This window comes from Mesoplodon mirus (assembly GCF_964341445.2).
Source record: "Mesoplodon mirus genome assembly, chromosome: 12".
NCBI lineage: Eukaryota > Metazoa > Chordata > Mammalia > Artiodactyla > Ziphiidae > Mesoplodon > Mesoplodon mirus.
The window spans coordinates 32,521,272-32,541,609 of NC_138988.1; the positions used below are offsets into that span (position 1 = coordinate 32,521,272).

The 20,338-nt window shown below is 43.5% G+C and overlaps 1 protein-coding gene across 4 annotated transcripts in view; it reads left to right on the forward strand.

Annotated features, from left to right (window-relative positions):
- The window catches only part of ARHGEF3 (Rho guanine nucleotide exchange factor 3), a 322,788-nt gene that overhangs the window by 269,110 nt on the left and 33,340 nt on the right, over positions 1 to 20,338 (forward strand). For all 4 annotated transcript variants that reach the window (XM_082639210.1, XM_082639212.1, XM_082639209.1 and 1 more), the window contains one exon: positions 12,182 to 12,289. In XM_082639210.1, the coding sequence (XP_082495336.1) occupies positions 12,182 to 12,289 (108 nt within the window). The remainder of the gene's footprint in view (positions 1 to 12,181; positions 12,290 to 20,338) is intronic.

Genomic DNA, 20,338 nt, shown 5'->3' on the forward strand with positions numbered 1-20,338 from the left:
TTTGGATGCAGTGCATTAGGCGTGTTCTGAGGCCTTTCCAGGGTTAGCACTCTGCAACAAAAATTTCCAGGTTTGGCCACAGCCACTTACCAGAAATTTGACCTTTGAGCATAGGACCCAGATTTCAGGTATTAAGATTTTTAAATAGATAAAAAAGCTGGCTTTAATGTGACATAGAATACCTTTATGGACTAGTTGTTAGCCAATTTAAAAAAATAAAACTGGATTTCTGTTCTAAGAACAAAAATCTTTTTTTCTTTTCAAAACTTTAAAGTTCCAATATTCCAGCTGAAATCATTTAACCCTTCTTCCTTTTCCCCTTCACCCTGAGGGAAGGATTGAACAAGATTGCATTTTAATTTGGGGCAGCCATAGAGTGAGTATAGTGATTAGAAACTTGGATTTAAGGGTCACACTGAGCTGAGTTTGAATCCCAAACTTGGCCACTTGTGAGCCAAGAGACCTTGGACCAGTGACTCATCCTCTGAGCCTCAGTTTCCTCATCTGTATAATGAGAACTTCCAAGGGAATTGTGAAGATGAAATGGGCATGCAGAAGGCTTCCACAGAGCAAATGCTCCACAAACCATTAGCCTCAGCAGCATCTGTTTTGCATGTCCATCAGTTGAGTGGAAGCTGTGGACGGACATCCCTGTCCAGTGGTCTGCTGCAAGGTCACCCCTTCCTTTTAGGAAACACCCACCCAGTTTCCAGGGATCCGAGTTGGCACTGGGCATTATTTTTTGAAAAACAACATGTTCCAAACACACTGGCAAGCTTCACATTTATTCCTGCCAGGTAGGATGAAAAAATTTAGTGTGGTTTTCTAGTGTTCCCAAAATGACTCTCCCGTAGGGGGTGGGGTATGAGCTTTGGGTAGAGAGGCTCCCTGCTCATGGGAGATGAGGAGTGTGTCATCATCCTCAAGGCCAGCTCCCACCTGACACGGATCATCCGGGAACCTTACCCACATTCCAACCGCAGACACAGACCCAGGGAAGGTGAGGAGGATTAGGTTGCTTTGGGTGTTCTTCATGCCATACTCATTAGCAGCACACTTTAATTATAAACAGGTCCTTTGTTAGAAATGTGGACAAATCATTGTTCTCATCGAGAACAGAAAGAGGAGGGGGGTCCAGGTTCTTTTCATGAAGACCTGGTGCCCTTGGTCAGATATCCCTGTAGGTTTTACCCAGCAGCTGAATGTGGGATTCCTCGTCTCAGCCTCGTCTTCAGTCAGATGGCAGACCCAGCTGTTAGCTTTGCTTGCCTGCAACATGTCTGATCATCTCAGATTCAGCTGGAACACGCTGTCCTTCCTTTGAGATTGAGATCTGCGCATCCTTTTCCATCTCTGTACTTCTTTTTCCTCTTCTGGGAAGCTAAGATAATGCTGAGCTTCAAGGGATGGCAGGTAGATAAGAGAGAGGACATGTCAGTGGATCTGTGTATGGTCCTTTCTGGAAGCCAAAAGTAACATTCTACCCTCCACCTCTGACATGGCTTGAACACCCAGAATTCCTATCATTGCCTAATCCCAGATAGTACTGGGATCAGGCAAGATTGGAGACCAGCCCTTTTAGCCCATAATTCAACAATGTGGGGTGGGGAGGGGTGGGTGGGAGGAGTTCGATGTAGACCTCATGACCTACCCACTTGGGTGCACTTCCACCACTCAGGTTCTTATCTTAGGATTTCATGGTTGATGTTTTTCTCTGCTTGGACATAGCCTTGGATCTTGCCAAACCACTCCCAGTTTTGCTCTATCCAGCCAGAGCTTGACTAAACAGATGATAAAACTGCCGGAAGAAAGGGAAGGCAGGAATGTAGAATCAAAATGTGGTCTCATAGCAGCCCGAATCCTCGGTGGCCAGAGCATGTCATTAGTGAGATAGTGGCAGGTAACATGGAGCACCAGCTTTGTCCCTGGGAGGCTCAGAGCAAAATCCAGTGCTGCAGGGAATGAATGAGAGCAGAACAGGCTGGGGATGGGGGGGAGTGTGGGGGGAGATCACACCTCTCCTTGGACATCACAGTTTCAAGGCAATAATTTGATATTTACAGGCAACAACTTATGGGACAGGCTTGTACCGAGCACATTACACACATGATCTTATGTCACCTTCCCAACAACCCTGTGAGAGGGTCGGAGAGCCACCCTCACTTCACAGGGCATGAGACCAAGCCCGTGGAGGTTATATCGTTGGCCCAAGGTCATAGGGTATTCAGTTCATAGGGCACTGTCCTCTGGCTGGAAAGGTTGGCTCATATTTTATCCTTAGATCCTTTGCAAAGAATCAACACATTTGGGGGGCCAGAGTGATAAGAACTTTATCACTTTCAGCACAGGCTTTCTGCTCATCCTTAAACACCAGGGAAGCCTCAGCAAATGTCCTTAAAGTGCCCTTGAGGTCTGTACACACCATTTCCCAAACCCTGAGGCAGAGGTGGAATCCCCAGTGCATTCTTCTCCCCCTACCCCTCCAACCCAGCCCAAGGGGAAGCCAGGGAATCCCTTTTACAGAGATAAAAAACTACAGAATTTATATCCCACCCAGGGGTTTCCAAGAAGTCAATAGGAAATGACTAGCCGAGACCCCAGAACCACAGAGCCCTTCCTCTGGGCCTGTGGCTGTGATTAGGCCACCACTGCCACCTCCGGCTGACTTCTTGGCGTCCCCCACCCAGGAATGTGAGGCTCTGACCCCATTTTCCAGACCTGGAGATGGGTGTGGCGTGCTGTGGGCACATTTCTTCTGTGGCATTCTTGGCAAAAAGGCATAACCTGGCTCTACTCATGAGAAAACATCTTCTGGGCCTAAGGTTGTCTTCTCTGTAAGGGCCACAGAGGCTTGAGTCTGCTTGCAGCTCTCACACTTTTCCAGGAGGTCGAACGGTTAAAGCGCTTCAGCTCTGAGCATCTGGCCCTTTCTCAGTGACAGAGTAAGAGCTTTGCTTGATGATCAGAAAGCATACGTGGAGCCAGAGACTGCAGAGAGAGCTAAATATTTAGCTTCCTCTTTCTCTGAAGGTCTGTAGTGCCATGTCTGGGCATGACCAAAATGAGTTTCAGGCGATGGGCTAGCGTTTGCTAAAAGGAACTTATCGGGGCGAGGGTGTGCATCTCTCCTTCTGCCCAAGGTTAAGTAATAGTAACATCCTGTGTAAGAGAACATGAATGTGGTTTTCTACTAAACTCCAATATTTTAGGGCTATTTATTAGCTATTTTTAATCATGAGCCAATTTAACCAGTAGCAGACTAATAAAATAAATTTGGGCTTGCTGCCAGGACAAATGTTGACTTACCCTTATAATGTTGACTGAAACGAATAACTTTGAAAGTAATTGAGGAGTGAAACCTTAGCCAAAAACATAGTGTCTGAAACAGTGGTTCTGTTTTATTTTACTGGCACTGCTAAGAGATTTTGTTTGTAACCTAGGCTGCTGCCCACCTCGGCTCTCAGAGAGTCCCATATTTTACTGAATTATTTTCCAAGGTTTTGTTTTGTTTTCTGTTTTTCGGCCCATAAACCACCATTCAGCAAAAATGAATATCCCCATGGCAGAGAAGAACAGGTTACTTTTCCAATGCGGGAGCAAACAGTCAATGATAATGAGAGGAATAAAGATAATAACTTGCTTGAGGTGCTCCCTCAGAAACAAAATGGTATGCCAGTAACATTTGCCCTCTCAGAGTTTGTAGTAAAATTAATTGCTCCTCCAGGGTATACTGGATGAAATCCATCTAACTCGCCCCACACTCACCTTTCCTTCATTTTGCCATTCAGTTTATACAAATATTAGCGATAGTAGTTTGCCAGCATGTGCTTTGAACTTGAAGGAAGCAGGGGAGGAGGCCTGGAGGAAATGAAGCCAGGATGACCACATGAATTGTCATAAAGTGTGATTTCTTTCTCTTCTCATTTTTTTACTTGCATTTGATGGGAGCTGTTGTTTGGGGCTGGAACTGAACATCCTTTCAGAGGCTTATGCCAGCAGTGTCTGAGCTTAGTCCAGCATCCCCCTCTGATGCTCCTGCCCTAAGCAAGACCCCCCTAAAAGCAACCACCTCACAGGCTGACCTTGGCCAGAGGCCGTAGGTGCTGACTGGCTCAATCCAAAACAGACTTGATATACATGGAATAAAGATCATCTCCCCAACCTTGATGTGTTCAGTTTTACGGCCCCAAGTGTCGATGGTTTAATCTGTGGATCTATCCAGACCATTTTGTGTGTGGTGTCTCCATCAATGCTTCTTAGCATGGCCATGAGGGGAGGCTGGAGAAATCGTCAGCTCCTCAGCACAACAATCCAACACCCTGTCTACAGCTTGGCCATGAGACTGAACTAACTCAGAGTGTCCTGTGGATTTTATTTATCCAGGCTCTCCTTAGTCCCCAGTAGCAAAAATACAAACAAAACAAAACAAAGCCCCCAAAAGGCATTTTTTTCTTTTAAAGAAGGAAATTAGGGTGTTTTCCTTATAGCATCTGATGCAGAAAGAGTTGGGCCATTTCATCAAAAAGGAAATCTAATCTCCCTTGGATGCACAGTGCAAGGCAACCAAACCTGCAGCTGGAGAAAATAAACACAAAGGTGTGGCCTCCACCTTTGAGATTAGCCAGGAGGAAGGTATCAGGGATTCTTCCCAGAGCTGTTCCTGGTGGTTTGGCAGAGTCCACAAAGCCTGTGGGACCTTTGTTGAAATCACCTATAATCACCTGGCATTTTTAGGGGGAAATTATAGTTCTACTTTTTTTTTTTTTTTTTTTTCTTTTTGCGGTATGCGGGCCTCTCACTGTTGTGGCCTCTCCTGTTGCGGAGCACAGGCTCCGGATGCGCAGGCCCAGCGGCCATGGCTCACGGGCCCAGCCGCTCCGCGGCATATGGGATCCTCCCAGACCGGGGCACGAACCCGTATCCCCTGCATCGGCAGGCGGACTCTCAACCACTGCGCCACCAGGGAGGCCCTATAGTTCTACTTTTGAAGACCTTTTGCTCCCCTTGTGGGTTAGAAACCAATAATTCTGAAATGCGTTTGGCCTAATCAATGAAGCCAGGTTTCCGTTGGAATTTGGGCCTCATTATTTGCCTTTTAACTTCTAGTAACAGATGACACCAGGTCAGTTAGCTCTGTGCCAGGGGAAAGAAAACAAACAAAAAAAATTTTAATGGAAATTTTGGAGTTAGGAACCATTATTTCATTATTGTTTTTTTCTATTTCCAAAAAAATAAGATGAAGAGTCACTTGCAGGCTCCAAAGAAGCTCCCCTGCTTTGCTCCCCTCTTGCTCAGACAGCTCTGCGAAGGGCTCCTCGTTGCTGCCTCTGTGTCCTACATGCCCCTGTGTTCCACTGTGTTCTACCTGCTGAACACCTCACCTGCCCCACTCCAGCCAAGGCTTACTCTCTTGGGTGCTCTGCCTGGAGCAACCTTCTGGTTCTCTCTGTGCATCCAGGAGACATTCCCCCAAGGGTGACACGTGTACCCTTCAATGAAGCCCACTTTGCAGATGCTGGGTAAACACTTGCAGAGCTGAATTCCAGAGGATGCACGTAGTCACAAAGAATCTCTTCCATTTATGTGTATTAATTACAAAGGGAGTAGTAGTAACTTTACAATGGAGAAATCCAGCAGATACCTCCTGTAGGGCTGTTGTAACAAAGTACCACAAGAGGCGAGGCTTAGAACAACAGAAATTTATTTCTTACTCTTCTGCAAAGTAGAAGTCGAAAATCAAGGCGTCAGTAGGGCCATGCTCCCTCTGAAACCTGCAGGAGAATTCTTCCTTGCCTCTTCCTAGCTTCTGGTATTTGCCATCCATCTTTGGTGTTCTCTGGCTTGTAGATGCATCACTCTAATCACTGCCCCCATCATCATATGCTGTCTCCCTGTATGTCTCTGTCTAAATTTCCCTTCTTATAAGGACACCAACGATTGCATTTAGGGCCCACTGCAATCTAATATGACCTCATCCTAACCTGATTACATCTGCCAAGATCCTATCTCCAAATAAGGTCACTTTCACAGGTTCGGGGGTAGAACTTCAACATATCTTTTTGTGAGGGACACAATTCAACCCATTGTACCACCATGACCAACTGGTCCAGCTTAATGTCACCAGTTATAAGATATAGTGACATCATGTCCCCCAGATATGATGCACCAAGAAGGGCACATCACTTCTGTTGTATTCTTGCCAAAAATGCATAATCTGAATCCAATCATGAGAAAGCATCAGACATGTCTAAATTGAGAGATATACTACAAAATAACTGACCAGCACTCTTCAAAAGTATCATTGTCACAAAAGACTGAGGAACTGTCACCGATTGGAGGAAAATATAGTGATATGACAACAAAATACAATGAAAGGGTGGGAAGGCCTTGGCAGTAGGAGGTGTCAAGGGAAGTGAGAACATGAGAATATTTGTGGTGACCTAGAAGTTGTTTGTTTGTTTTTTTAACATCTTTATTGGAGTATAATTGCTTTGCAATGGTGTGTCAGTTTCTGCTTTATAACAAAGTGAATCAGTTGTACATATACATATGTCCCCATATCTCTTCCCTCTTTCATCTCCCTCCCTCTCACCCTCCCTATCCCACCCCTCTAGGTGGTCAGAAAGCACCAGCTGATCTCCCTGTGCTATGCGGCTGCTTCCCACTAGCTATCTATTTTACATTTGGTAGTGTATATACGTCCATGCCACTCTCTCACTTTGTCCCAGCTTACCCTTCCCCCTCCCCGTATCCTCAAGTCCATTCTGTAGTAGGTCTGTGTCTTTATTCCTGTCTTGCCCCTAGGTTCTTCTGACCATTTTCTTTTCTTTTTCCTTTTTTTTAGATTCCATATATATGTGTTAGCATATGGTATTTGTTTTTCTCTTACTTCACTCTGTATGACAGTCTCTAGGTCCATCCACCTCACTACAAATAACTCAGTTTTGTTCCTTTTTATAGCTGAGTAATATTCCATTGTATATATGTGCCACATCTTCTTTATCCATTCATCTGGTGATGGACAGTTAGGTTGCTTCCATGTCCTGGCTATTGTAAATAGAGCTGCAGTGAACATTTTGGTACATGACTCTTTTTGAATTATGGTTTTCTCAGGGTATATGCCCAGTAGTGGGATTGCTGGGTCTTTAAGTTTAAATGTTTCAAGGTAGCCCTCTCAGCTCTCAGTTTCCCAGCCATGTGGACCTTTCCCTATTCTGGCCTATATCAGTTGAGAATTATTGAAATTCAGTAGTGGGATTTTTTTTTTCATTTTACCAGGTTTCTTCTAATTACTGTTGTTTCTAGATGATGTCTGCCTCTTCAGTATCCTTTCTCACTAGGCCCTCATTAACAACTGAAGTAAAAATCTCAGATGGCACCTGTCTGCTGCAGTTCAGCATTCACTAGTACATTCGCAAAACTGTTTTCTGTCCATTGAAATAAATCTTTGTATTATAGAGCATTTTGACCACATACCATCTTAAAATCAGATTTCTACCCCTTATTTTTGACTCAGCAGTACTTGGAAGTGGAACTCAGGATTTGAAAGTTGCCTAGTATAGTAAAGGTGCTGTCAGAAAACAGTATTTTGGAAATTAATTTTCTAGAATCTTCTACAGTGTCCTCTACTGAGCAAAATACTTAATTGAAAATTGGGGAATCTCCCACAAAAATCATCTTCCTTTTTCTAATGAGCAGGGGGAAAAAAAGGCCTCAAGCCCTCAAGAATGGTTTCTGTATTTGTTAATAGTTGAAAAAAAGCAAAAGAAGAATAATATTTTGTGACATGTGAAAATTATATGAAATTCGAATTTTAATGTCTATAGATGAAGGTTGAATGGAACATTCACTTATTTACATACTGTTTATGGCTGATGGTAGAGACGAGTAGTAGTGACAAAGGCTGGACAGCCCTCAAAGCCTAAAATATTTAACCATCTGGCCCCTTACAAAAAAGTTAGCCAAGCCCTGGAGTAGGGCATGGGCTCTGGATCCAGCCTCCCTAGCCTGGGTTTAAATCCTGGCCACCTTTTTTAGCTTTCCCCATCTTTAAGATGAGGATCACAATAGTGGCTACCTTGCAGGGCTGTTAGGAGAATAAATTAGTAAATATGTGTAAAGCATAGAGAAGAGTCCCTGCAATGAATATGAGCTCATTATTATTATGTAATAATTCTAGAGCTTCTCCATCACTCTGAGATCATAACTTCCTGTTTAACATGAGGATGATGAAAGCCTCCTAGAAGGTTACTGTTGGATGACATGTGACCCCTGGGTGTGCAGTTCCCAGCACATCTCCTGTCACACAAATGTAGCCCTGCATAAGGCTTCCTGGTGTTTCTAAACATTTGAAAGACTTTTTTTTATGATTCCATCGACTCATGGGCAAAAGCATCTGCTAGCACAGTCGTTTCTCTCCTCTCTCTTGCTCCTGGCCAGGTGTAGAGCACCAAGAGCAGTGCTGTCCTGCAATAGAGCAGTCAGTCCTGCGCTAATGGCTGCATTTCTGGCCCCTCCTGGGCTGTGTTTGTAACTCAGTAAAAGCAGAGTCTCAGGGAAGCTACAGACGTGATGTGAAAGACTCTCCTACTGCTCTCCAACCCCACTCTGGCTACAAAAATGAAGTGCAGGGAGAATGAGTGAGGGTTTCCTGTATGCCACATCTATTAGAATGGAACTATTTTTTAAGGAATAAGAAATAGTGCCAAATTATATTGATATGATAGGCATTTTCTTACATTGCATATAATGTGCTTTGGTTTTTATCTTTTAGGGGGAAGAATAAGGAGAGGATAAGAACTGTATCCCCTAGGGAAGGAATATTAAAATCTATTTAATTAAATCTCACATTAAAAATAAAATTACATGGAGTGCTTTATTCTCCTTTGTTTGTAATTCAAGCACAAGAGATATTTAAAATTGCTGAATCAATTCCTTTATGAAAAATACGACCTCTATACCTTTCTTCATCCTCTCGTTCCCTTCTTCCCACCTCTTCCTTCTTTTTCCCATTCCTTGTCCTCTGGAAAGGTGAAGAAAAATATTTGATCAAAGTCAGTACTCCTTCATGATAAAAATTCACAGCAAACGTAGCACAGGAAGGAACTTTTTCTACTTGATAAAGGGTGTCTCTTCCATGCTCTCAGCAAATACAATACTTAATGATGAATCCTTCATAATAATTACTTCATAATTCGGAATTAGACTATGGTACCTGCTATTTCAGCTTGTAATCAACAATATATGGGTAGTCCTAGCCAGTGCAACAAGACAAGAAAAACAAAAAAAGCTGTAAGGTCTGGAAAACATGCAAAAAGGTTGTTATTCAGAAAATACTGCCCACACAGAATACTCAATGCCTTTTTCTTTTTTGTTTTATTTTTTTAACCTCTTTAGTGAGATGTCCTCCTGCCTTGTCTTAAAATTGCATGGTGAGGGTGGTGTCTGCACTTGAAACAGGACACTTCATTCCTGGGTTTAGCAGTGACCTTGCCCAGCTTAGTCTGGCAGCTGAGTTGTTGGATTAGGAGGCTTCTGCAGGTTGTGTTCTGTCATCTCTCTGTAAAGCCTGAAAGCATCCCTCTTATTGCATTTGCTAGTTCTCAGTAGAGCTATTTAACTAGAATCTGGAAACATTTTCCCTGAGGCTCCTTTTAGACAGCAGTAAAATGTAGCTTGAGACATACTGAGTAAATGGAAAAGAAAAATCAAATTAGGCCAAGAATTTTTTTATTCTCACTGAAGCCCTCAAGGAGAACACCATAATTCATATTTGACTCATGTGGGTCAGGCATAAAGCCTCCTCTATAGATTCAATAACCTGTAAATGTTCTGGTTGTGAAATTGCACCTGCCCGCTTTGCTGGATCAAGCACTAAATCATGCAGCAGTGGTTTCTATTTTGATTGTTCGTTACTTGGGAATGTCAGATTGCCAGAGAGCAGCCCAGTGTTTACTTCCAAATGGGCAAAGCCTTAGGAAAGGAGTTTTAATTACAATCTCATGTAGCAACACTGCACACAACTTGCAGAGGGGCCAACATTTGCACTGTGCATACATCTTATAGCTGTGCAGAAAAACACCCATCTGACTGGCTCATGTAAAATGGGCAGCAAAGTCAGCAGAACCTAAGAAAAGATGACACAGCAAGTGGAACGGAGCCGAATCTTCCCTCATCCTGCCAAGCATGCAGGGCTCCCTGCCTCTTTTTAAAGCAAGAGAAGCCAATTGGCGTTTGCCCTTCAACTTCCCTAGTTTGATACAGAATCTGTGACCTAGCAGATTTAGCCGTTAATAAAACAGAGACCTAGGAGTCAGTGGGCTCTGAGGTACGTGCAGGATTACCTGAGACCAAGTCCTGATCCCCTAGGAAATCCCCCATCTTCTCACTTGCTGCAATGCAGTTTGTGCCACCAAAGGTGGTATATCACAACTCTGGCATTTCCAGCCAAAGCAGGAGCCATTCAGGGGATGCTCAAGAGGCTGTGTGTGTGTGTGTGTGTGTGTGTGTGTGTGTGTGTGTGTGTATTCAGTATGCCCTCTGGTAGTGGAGCTCTGACGTAAAAAAATATTTTAAAAATTCTCCTCTGGGCACAGATACTCAGGAGCCAGACACTGGACAGGGAGCATCCTTGAAGGGCGCTGTCACCTGGAAGCAGAAGGGCTATTGGATCTTTCTCTTCAGCATTTAAATAATTGTAATGTGATGTCTCTCATGTTGAGAGATTCATCCTTTGCATTTTGGAACTAAGCCTTCCCAGTGTTGGGAGAGTTTCCTGCTGTCGGTTCAGCTCAGCATACCAAGAGGCTGGAGAGGTACCCGGCAGCCCAGATTCATTCTCCGTTTTGGAAGTATTTGCTTCGAGAAATCATGAAGTCACTCCTGGCCACGTTGTGGAATTGTTTTGTGCTTTTTAAAAAGCCTTTTAATTTTTCTATTTGAATGCCAGAAAGGTTGGGTCTGTTTCAGAGAATGCTTCTGATTTCTGAGGCTGGCAAGGGCATAAACTGACATGAGAGTTTCTCAGCAGAACTCCAAATTCAGGCAAGATTTTTCCAAGCACCTACTATGTTCAAAACACCCTGCAGGGGTATTCTAGAGAATCTGAAGTTCTGGCTTAACTCTCAAAACTTTGAAGGCAATGGCTGAAAAAGAAAGATGAGCATCTTGAGGCTCCCTTTGGAAATGATTGAGTTTTGCCACAACCATTGGCAAGTTTGGTTTTTTCCATCAAAATTTGGTGTCTTCATGTGCTGTCAAGCATCTCCTGCAGGTCAGATGGAGCTTAGGAAGACAAGGGTAACTGTTCTCTTTGTCTTTGGAAAGTGTTTTGTCTGTCATCTCTCTCTTTTCCACAGCCTGTTGTTTTTATTTATGTAATTCTCATCTGCAGAGTCATTGGTATGGGTAGGCTCCCCTCATCCATCAGCTTGGTTTGGGGTAACTTGCAGATTTGCACGTTTTATGTGGAGGTGATTTTCAAAACTTGTGGCTATGTATAGTATAAAAACTGATGCTCATGGTAGGTTTTTCTCTATATACATTTTCTTTTGCTGTCTGGTTGTTATTAATAACTACTAATATGTGCATTTCAAATATAATGTAGATACAAAGATGCTTTGTTAAGAGCCTAGCAATAGAATAACTTCTTTAAACAATATTTTTTTAATTTGGTGTACTTAAAAAAAAGATTTTTTGTGCTTTAGAAAAGCCATTACATATTAGAAATTTGGAGAGTGGCTTCAGGTAAGTTGGAGAAAAGGTTTTTTAAAAAGATGAAACCAGAAGCATCAAAAGACAACTGCCTGACAAGGTCATTGGATGGGAAATCTGAGGCAGCTTTTCTCTACAGGAGGGGTTGAAGAGAATGATGCTACTTAGTGGAAGCCTCTGATTTAAAAGCTGGCAGATATATTTGGGGTGAAGGGAAAGGAGAGATCCCTGCCCATTTGCTGTCCACTCAGAGGCTGCTTCTGTTGACATCCCTCTGCCATTTCTCCTTCCCCGGCTCCTAAGCCGGGTCACCTCCACACAGCTGGAGTGAGACAGAGCACTGTTCACGTTCCACAGATCGGTGTGCGGCCAGCAGCTTGTGGAGTGGGACAGGACTGCAGAGCGGAGTTATGTTGTCTTCGTAATTGACCTTGACATTTTCCTTTCCTTTTTTTTTTTAACCCTACAGGAGCCTAGTAATAAACGAGTCAAACCTCTTTCCAGAGTCACATCCCTAGCAAACCTCATCCCACCCGTGAAGGCCACACCGTTAAAGCGCTTCAGCCAAACCCTGCAGGTAAGAAGGACACAGTGGGCTCATGTTTGCAGAAAACCACGTTGTGTGGGAGGAGCCATCCCTGTCCTACCTGGAACCTCCCCTGGTTTCAGATTGACATGAATCAATGCTTATTTCAACAGAAGACAGCAAGTGAGGGGACTGAAAGGAAGAAAGAGATGTTTTCAAGCTGTAAACTGGTGTCAGGCAGAGTCCCTCAAGGTGTAACTGGAGGAGTCATCTCTGTTGGGCTCCTCACAATTATATTTCACAGTCCTATGCCCCATCCAGATGCGCTATCATAGGTTTTGTCCTAAAATATCCATGGGCCTCCCAAGGGAACCAGCACATGATGTAAGTTGGAGGGCAGGAGAGCCTAGTGATTTAGACCAGGGTCTGCAAACTATAGCATGTGGGGAAAAACTCAGCCCACCCCCTGATTTCTTATGGCCCTGGAGCTAAGAATGGTTTTTACTTTTTTAAATGGCTGGGAAAAAATAAAAGAGGAATGATATTTCATGACCCATGAAAATTATATGAAATTGAAATTTCGGTGCTATAACTAAAGTTTTGCTGTCTATAACTAAAGTTTTGCTGGAACACGGGCATGCCTAAATGTTGATGTGTTTTCTGTAGCTGCCATTGGACTACAAAGGCAGAGTTGAGTAGTTGTGAAAGGGATCATATCGCCCACAACACCAAAAATATTTACTATTTGGCCCTTTACAGAAAATGTTTGTTGACCCCTGACTGAGAACAAGGGCCCTGGAGTAGAAGTATCTCAGTTCTGTCCTTGGCTCTGTCACTCAGAGACTTTGTCACCTTGGGCAGATAACTTCATATCTCTCTAGGTCTTGCTTTTATTCCTCATGGACACATTGGGGGATGATGCTGCCAGCTCATTTATAGAATCCTTGTAAAGATTTACAGGATAGTGCATTTAAAGGATTTAGCATAGTGCCTTGGCCTGTAGTTAGTAATCACTAACTTCCTAACCAGCTAAGGTGTAAATATTAACTACTATAATAATTCTTTGGTTAACAGGTGGTTTGTAGTTCTTGTTTGTAAACTCCTGATAAAGTTTATCTTTTAAAGTGAAAATCGAGATTTGCCTTAAGGCCTTGGGCCCAATATGATAATCATAAAAATCCTCTTGTAGACTGAGGCCCACGAAAGTCATGCCATGAAAAGGCTCACCTTGTTCAGCTGAGGACTAGTCTCGAGTCCGCCAGTTTCTTACGTGTCCTGAATGCTTTTGCTTAGCGGTATTTTTATCTTGACTTTCTGAGTCATTAAGGAAATTGTGGACCAGGGAATTCCCTGGCAGTGCAGTGGTTAGGACCCTGCACTTTCACTACCAAGGGCATGGGCTCAATCCCTGGTTGGGGAACTAAGATCCCACAAGCCGTGTGGTGTGGCCAAAAAAAAAAAGAGTTTCTAAAAAAAAAAAAAAATTGTGGACCAGCACCCAAGGCTTATGACGCATGCTGTGAAATCTATGATTTGAGAACTGTTTGAAGTCTCCCTCACCCACTCCTGTCCTTGTTACCACACCATTCAGCCAACGTGTTGTGACTTCGCACAGCCCAAGCTCTTCTCCCCACTTTCCTACAGGTGCCGTCCCTCACCAGTGCTAATCCCTCCCTGCCCATTCCTCTGTTAACTCTGCTAATATTTCTCCCGAATGAACACCTCATCGTCTCGTTAGATATGGGTTTGGCTCTGTGCTGGAATCTCTGGGGCCCTGGTTATCCTCTGATCCCCTTTGTGGGAAAATGGAGGAGAAAAAAAGTAAGGTCATCTTGGGGAGCCAGATGAAGGTCTTTGAAGCTAGTGAAGAAAAGTGTGTTCACCTTCTCTCCCCAGTGACCAATCCCTAAGCCCTCTGGCCAAGTTCATCACAGGCTTCCACTGGAAGATCATCACTGCCCTAGCCCTGCACATCTGGTCTTTTGCTGAGTTCTGCTTTTTGAAAATTCTTCAGCCTGTCTCTTACCATTTCACGCTTTCCTTCCCGTCCCAGTGGCTGTGGCTCAAGTTCACCGTAGTTATTTCAACCTCCGTGTTGCCAGCCATCTCTTCCCATTGTCTCTCTGAGGAGAGTCCACCGTCTGCCCCAAGAAGGGCCTCACTCATTCCACAAGAGTTAAGTGGGCCCTCATCATGCACCAGGCTCTAACTCCTGCCCTCACGTTGCTTACATCCTGGATAGAGTTGCCTTCTGGCAACTTTGTGGCCACATCTGGCCCTCGGTTGTGTTTTGTTTGGCTGCACATTGTTTTGAGCTAACATTTAGAAATCAAAACAGTCCATGTAAGAATCTGGACTTCTGGCTTCTTTTGAGGAATTGGAAGTCCTAGCAGTGCTGGACCTATGTTCCCACATGGCACTTATGAGCTGTACCTAAGTATCCAGCCAACTGTCATCTACAAATGTCCCCACTTCTCCCAGCTGTCCTCCCAACACCTGGCCTCTTCACTCACTGCCATCAGCTTGCCTGGCCTGTAGACTCCGGGTTTATGCTCATGGGTCCAGGGAGAGCACTGTCTATGCCTCCTCACCACAGCCCAGCCCCGACTCAGAGCACAATGCTTTAAGATCTTCCATTGTCATACCTTCAAAATCTTTCCTTCGGCTTCCCAGGCAACCTTTATTTCTTTTCTCCTGTTTCTGCCCTACACAGATCCCACACAGGGAACACTGCAGGAAATATTTGATCACCTTGCAAATTTGCGTTGACCTAGAGAACTGGGACAGAAGGAAATCAAGCCATGTCTGAAACCCAACAGACTGAGGCCAGGCAAAGATGAGAAAGCCAGACGCGAGGGGGGGGAATCTAACAGGTGGAAATTGGTTTCTAAAACCCCTAAAAATTTTTTTGGCAAAATAGTTTTTTATTTACTTGTTTAAAATATGATAGGGCCTCCCTGGTGGCGCAGTGGTTGAGAGTCCGCCTGCCGATGCAGGGGATACGGGTTCGTGCCCCGGTCTGGGAGGATCCCATATGCCGCGGAGCGGCTGGGCCCGTGGGCCGTGGCCGCTGGGCCTGCGCGTCCGGAGCCTGTGCTCCGCAGCGGGAGAGGCCGCAACAGTGAGAGGCCCGCATACCGCAAAAAGAAAAAAAATAAAAAATAAAAAAAAATAAAATAAAATAAAATAAAATATGATAAATAGCTAACTCCAGATTCCATTTATTGGACAGAAACAACCCGGTAGAAACAGAATAATTATTCATAATGGTTATGCACATGAATATAGAGAGGACTTGAACAGTGTCTTTATACTGTGAGTATGTCCTTGGTCGGGGAAGTGGTCAGCAAATGGAAATATGTCCCTGAGGTTGTATGCAGAGTTAGACAGCCACGTTTGCAGGATGACCTGCAAAGCACGGAGAATGCCGTCTTGCCCCCACGTATCTCCCCATAAGTCACCTTGGCACGTGCAGTGCAAGTTCTGCAGAATTATCCCCAGTCCTAGCATCCCACTAATTGCCTCGTGACTTCATTGCTTCCTTCCCCAGGTCGAGTGGGATAGGTGTTAATGTAGCCGGAGGAGCAGGGAGGATTGGCAGGGGGAGGGGGTGGAGGCCCCAAAGGAGTACTCAGTGGGCCAACTTCACATCCTTTCCCATTTTGCCTGTGGTGGTCTTGATGCCCATTCTAAGAGGGGAGAAACAGAAAACAAGGAGTACAGGGCTGCCCCAAGCCTCTCGGTAGTCATTCATTCCTTACCCATATGTGTGTATTATTTTTTTCTACTTCCCAAGACAACTCATTGCTGTAATTGAGCAGCTTGCTTCTCTGTGGCAGTATCCCTTGTCCCTGGCTCCTGACTCCTTAGAGACACACACATCCCTGCGATATCCAGTTAGGTCTCGCAGGTTGGGTTCCTTTTATCATAGGAGAGATGAGTTAGGCCCAAACATGATGCTTTAATCAATAATAGAACACTTAGCAGTCCTTCCTCTGGCTTCCTTGGAGGCCACAGGTTAGCCCAGGAGGATATCGAGAGAGCTCAGGGCTGGCAGCCTCTTCCAAAAAGCTTAAGAGCCCAGTCACAAATGTGAGTGGTCCTTGCAGCGACAGTTCAGCAAGACACTGCAGGACTTGTTCTCTGTGGCCTCCCTGCCCCACATTCCCCCTGTGGACTGGGGGCTCGGGCTTCAGCACAAAGGCAGCATTTGTGGAGGTCAGAGAGGGAGAGCCGACTGCACGGCGCTCCGTCTGCTTCTGACCAGGGAGGTTAGCGCCGCTGGTAGACTGGAGCACAGATGTCTAGATCCCTCTGGGCCTATAAATCCCCTCACTGGGCTGCCCAGCTCTGGAAGGGGCTGGTGTGTGCTCACTCCTCATGTGGAGTGACGAAGGCGAGCTGCCTCGGCCGGTCGCTCGCTGAGTCCACCTCCCCATCACGGCCGTGCGGCTGGTGGACTCGTTTAGGCCGAGTCCAGGGCATGCTGTGGGATGCTGGGTTCCTTACACTGTAACTGAGCCCTGCGTTCTCTTTGAACATGAACTGTGTTTCTTTTCCATTATAAAGTGTATGTTCATTATGGAAAAATACAGAAAAGAGGAAGGAGAAAGATTCCACTCCCAAACAACCCCTGTTAATGTTTTATAATTTCCTTTCAGTGTTATTCTAGGTCTATCTATGAAACTTACACACTCTGGACCTAATTTGGTGTTACAGTCTTTCCAGCCTTATCTTTGTGTTTTCTGTTTACCTTTGGATTTAAACTTCCCCCGGCGGCCCCCACAGACTGTGGATGATCAGTTTTTCTTGCATCTCTATTGGTCTTGGCCTCACATATTTCCAAGGTACGCAGTTAGGTGTATAAAGGTTCCACTTCATCATTGTCACACTCTCTTGGGGGAATTGTACCTTTTATTAAAATTAAATATTTCTATTTATTTCTTTTAATGCTTTCTGTCTTGGATTTTATTTTGTCTTCTCTTTTTTCTTTTTTTTTTTTTTGCATTTTACCTGGTGTATCTTGTTTATCTCTTTTATTTTCATCCTCCCTTTGTCATTTAGCTGGATGAAAGTTTTATTATGGCTTAAGGGAAGTGTTATATCACAGTTATTCTTGGAAAATATCTTAATGGACTGAGTATATATTATTCCAACATGATGTGATTTATTTCATATAACCAGCCTCCTATTAATGGATATTTAGGTTGTAAATATTTTTATATATATATATATATTTTTTTTTTTTTTTTTTTTTTTTTTTCCTGTACGCGGGCCTCTCACTGCTGTGGCCTCTCCCGTTGCGGAGCACAGGCTCCGGACACACAGGCTCCGCGGCCATGGCTCGCGGGCCCAGCCGCTCCGCGGCATGTGGGATCTTCCGGGATCGGGGCACGAACCCGTGTCCCCTGCATCAGCAGGCGGACTCTCAACCACTGCGCCACCAGGGAAGCCCTATTTTTATATTATTAAGTAACTCTGTGTTGAATGTTTTTTATGACATTTGTCCTTTTTTTTTTTTTTTTACAGTAAGGCCAGATTTTAAAACTATTTGTATTGATTATCTGAACATCAAAAACAATAGTCAGGCTCTTCTTAGTACACACTCACATAATTCAATCAGTTTATTGGCTGTATTTGTCTTTAAACCACGTCACAGGTATCATTCTAAAGAATGCATTTATCTCAATATAATCTTTTTATTTTATTTTATTTTATTTATTTATTTTTGGCTGCATTGGATCTTCATTGCTGCACACGGGCTTTCTCTAGTTGCATCAAGTGGGTGCTACTCTTCGTTGTGGTGCGTGGGCTTCTCATTGCAGTGGCTTCTCTTGTTGTGGAGCACAGGCTCTAGGCGCAAGGGCTTCAGTAGTTGTGGCACACGGGCTCAGTAGTTGTGTGCAGGCTCTAGAGCACAGGCTCAGTAGTTGTGGCACACGGGCTTAGTTGCTCCGCAGCATGTGGGATCCTCCAGACCAGGGCTCGAACTTGTGTCCACTGCATTGGCAGGCGGATTCTTAACCGCTGCACCACCAGGGAAGCCCTTATTAGTTATTTTTTAATTACCCACAATCCTCTTCATAGTTGCATTTTACAGTTAATCACCTTGAACTACTTGTTGACTTCCTCAATCAACTCTTTGACCATAATGAATTTTTAAACTTTGTATTATGGAAAATTCCAAACACACAGCAAAATAGCAGTATACCATGAATGCCCATATGCACACAATCTCTAGGCCTCTCCTGGAACCGTTGAAACTACTTCAAAAGCACTTACCTTTGGGATGAAACATCTCGCAGGTAAATCTCATCTTTGGAGGACTTAATGGGTAATCAAGTGGGAAACTCAGAATGGCAGGAGAAACCCCAAACTCAAAACAGGTGTCTTCTGGGCCCCTGCCACAATTCCTTCTGGAGAATTCAGTGTTAATTGTTTGTACTCAGCCATCAGCCTCTTGAGCGCCATCCCCGCCATTGCCCGGCTCGCCTCCTCAGCACTTGTCCCTTCCACCCAACCTGTCCTTTTTTTTTAAAGTACCTCCTATTGGGCTTTCTTTTCTGATTATATAACATCATTTAAAAAAAATGAAAAATATAGAGAAGCACAGGAAAGGGAATAAAAGTTCTTGTAATCCCATCTTCCCATCACCAAAAAACTTCTATTAATATTTTGGTATCTACTCAGGCAATCTTTTCTTTTACTATATACTTGTGTGAGTATTTTTTTAAAAACAAAATTGTAATCATACTGTTTTTTAACTTGCTTTTGTCTTAACAGTATAAAATAACCTTACAGTATAAAGATATTTCCATGTCATTAAATATTTTTCATGATCTCAGTTCTTAATGGGTTCATATAGTATTTTGTCAAAAGGGTGTGTGTTTATTTAATCACCTTTCTATTGTTGAATACTTAAATTGTTTGCATTTTTCCACCATTATAGATAGTACTGCTTTAAACATCCTGATCACAAATCTTGTATATGTCTTTATTTCTTCTTTCCTTACATTGTATTGCCAGAAGTGGAATTCTGGTCAAAGACTATAAACACCAAGCCATCTGATAGCACTAGTGTTAGGCCTCTACTTTTTTTTTTTTTTTTTTAATCAGAGTATAGTTGATTTACAATGTTGTGTTAGTTTCAGGTGTACAGCAAAGTGATGCAGCTGTACATATACATATATCCATTCTTTTTCAAATTCTTTTCCCAAATAGGTTATTACAAAATACTGAGTAGAGTTCCCTGTGCTATACAGTAGGTGCTTGTTGATTATCTATCTTATATGTAGTAATGTGTACATATATGTTTATCCCAAACTCCTAATTTATCCTCCCCCCACACACGTTTCCCCTTTGGTAACCATAAGTTTGTTTTTGAAGTCTGTGAGTCTGTTTTGTAAATAAGTTCATTTGTATCATTTTTTTAGATTCTACCCATAAGTGATATCATATGATATTTGTCTTTTTCGGTCTGACTTCACTTAGTATGATAATCTCTAGATCCATCCATGTTGCTGCAAATGGCATTATTTCATTCTTTTTACAGCTGAGTAATATTCCATTGTATATATGTACCACAACTTCTTTATCCATTCTTCTGTTGATGGACCTTTAGGTTGCTTCCATGTCTTGGCTATTGTAAATTGTGCTGCAGTGAACATTGTGGTGAATGTATCTTTTCAAATTATTCTTTTCTCCCAGGAGTGGGATTGCTGGATCATACAGTTGTTCTATTTTTAGTTCCCACCAGCGGTGTAGGAGGGTTCCCTTTTCTCCACCCCTTTCCGGCATTTTTTGTTTGTAGACTTTTTCATGATGGCCATTCTGACTGGTATGAGGTGATACTTCATTGTAGTTTCAGTTTGCATTTCTCTGATAATTAGTGATGTTGAGCATCAGGCCTCTACTTTTGATATGTATCTGTCTTGGACAGAATTGCTTCTTTGTGTTCTCACATCCTAATTCTAGACTCATAGTCACATTTCTCCCTCTCTTTGGGCAAGGGTGCAAGGGTTTGTGTTGGGCCTGGAATGGCTCAGAGGTGATGAGAATGAAGGGGAGAGAGGACATTTCAGGTTTGAGGAAGGAGTGTGG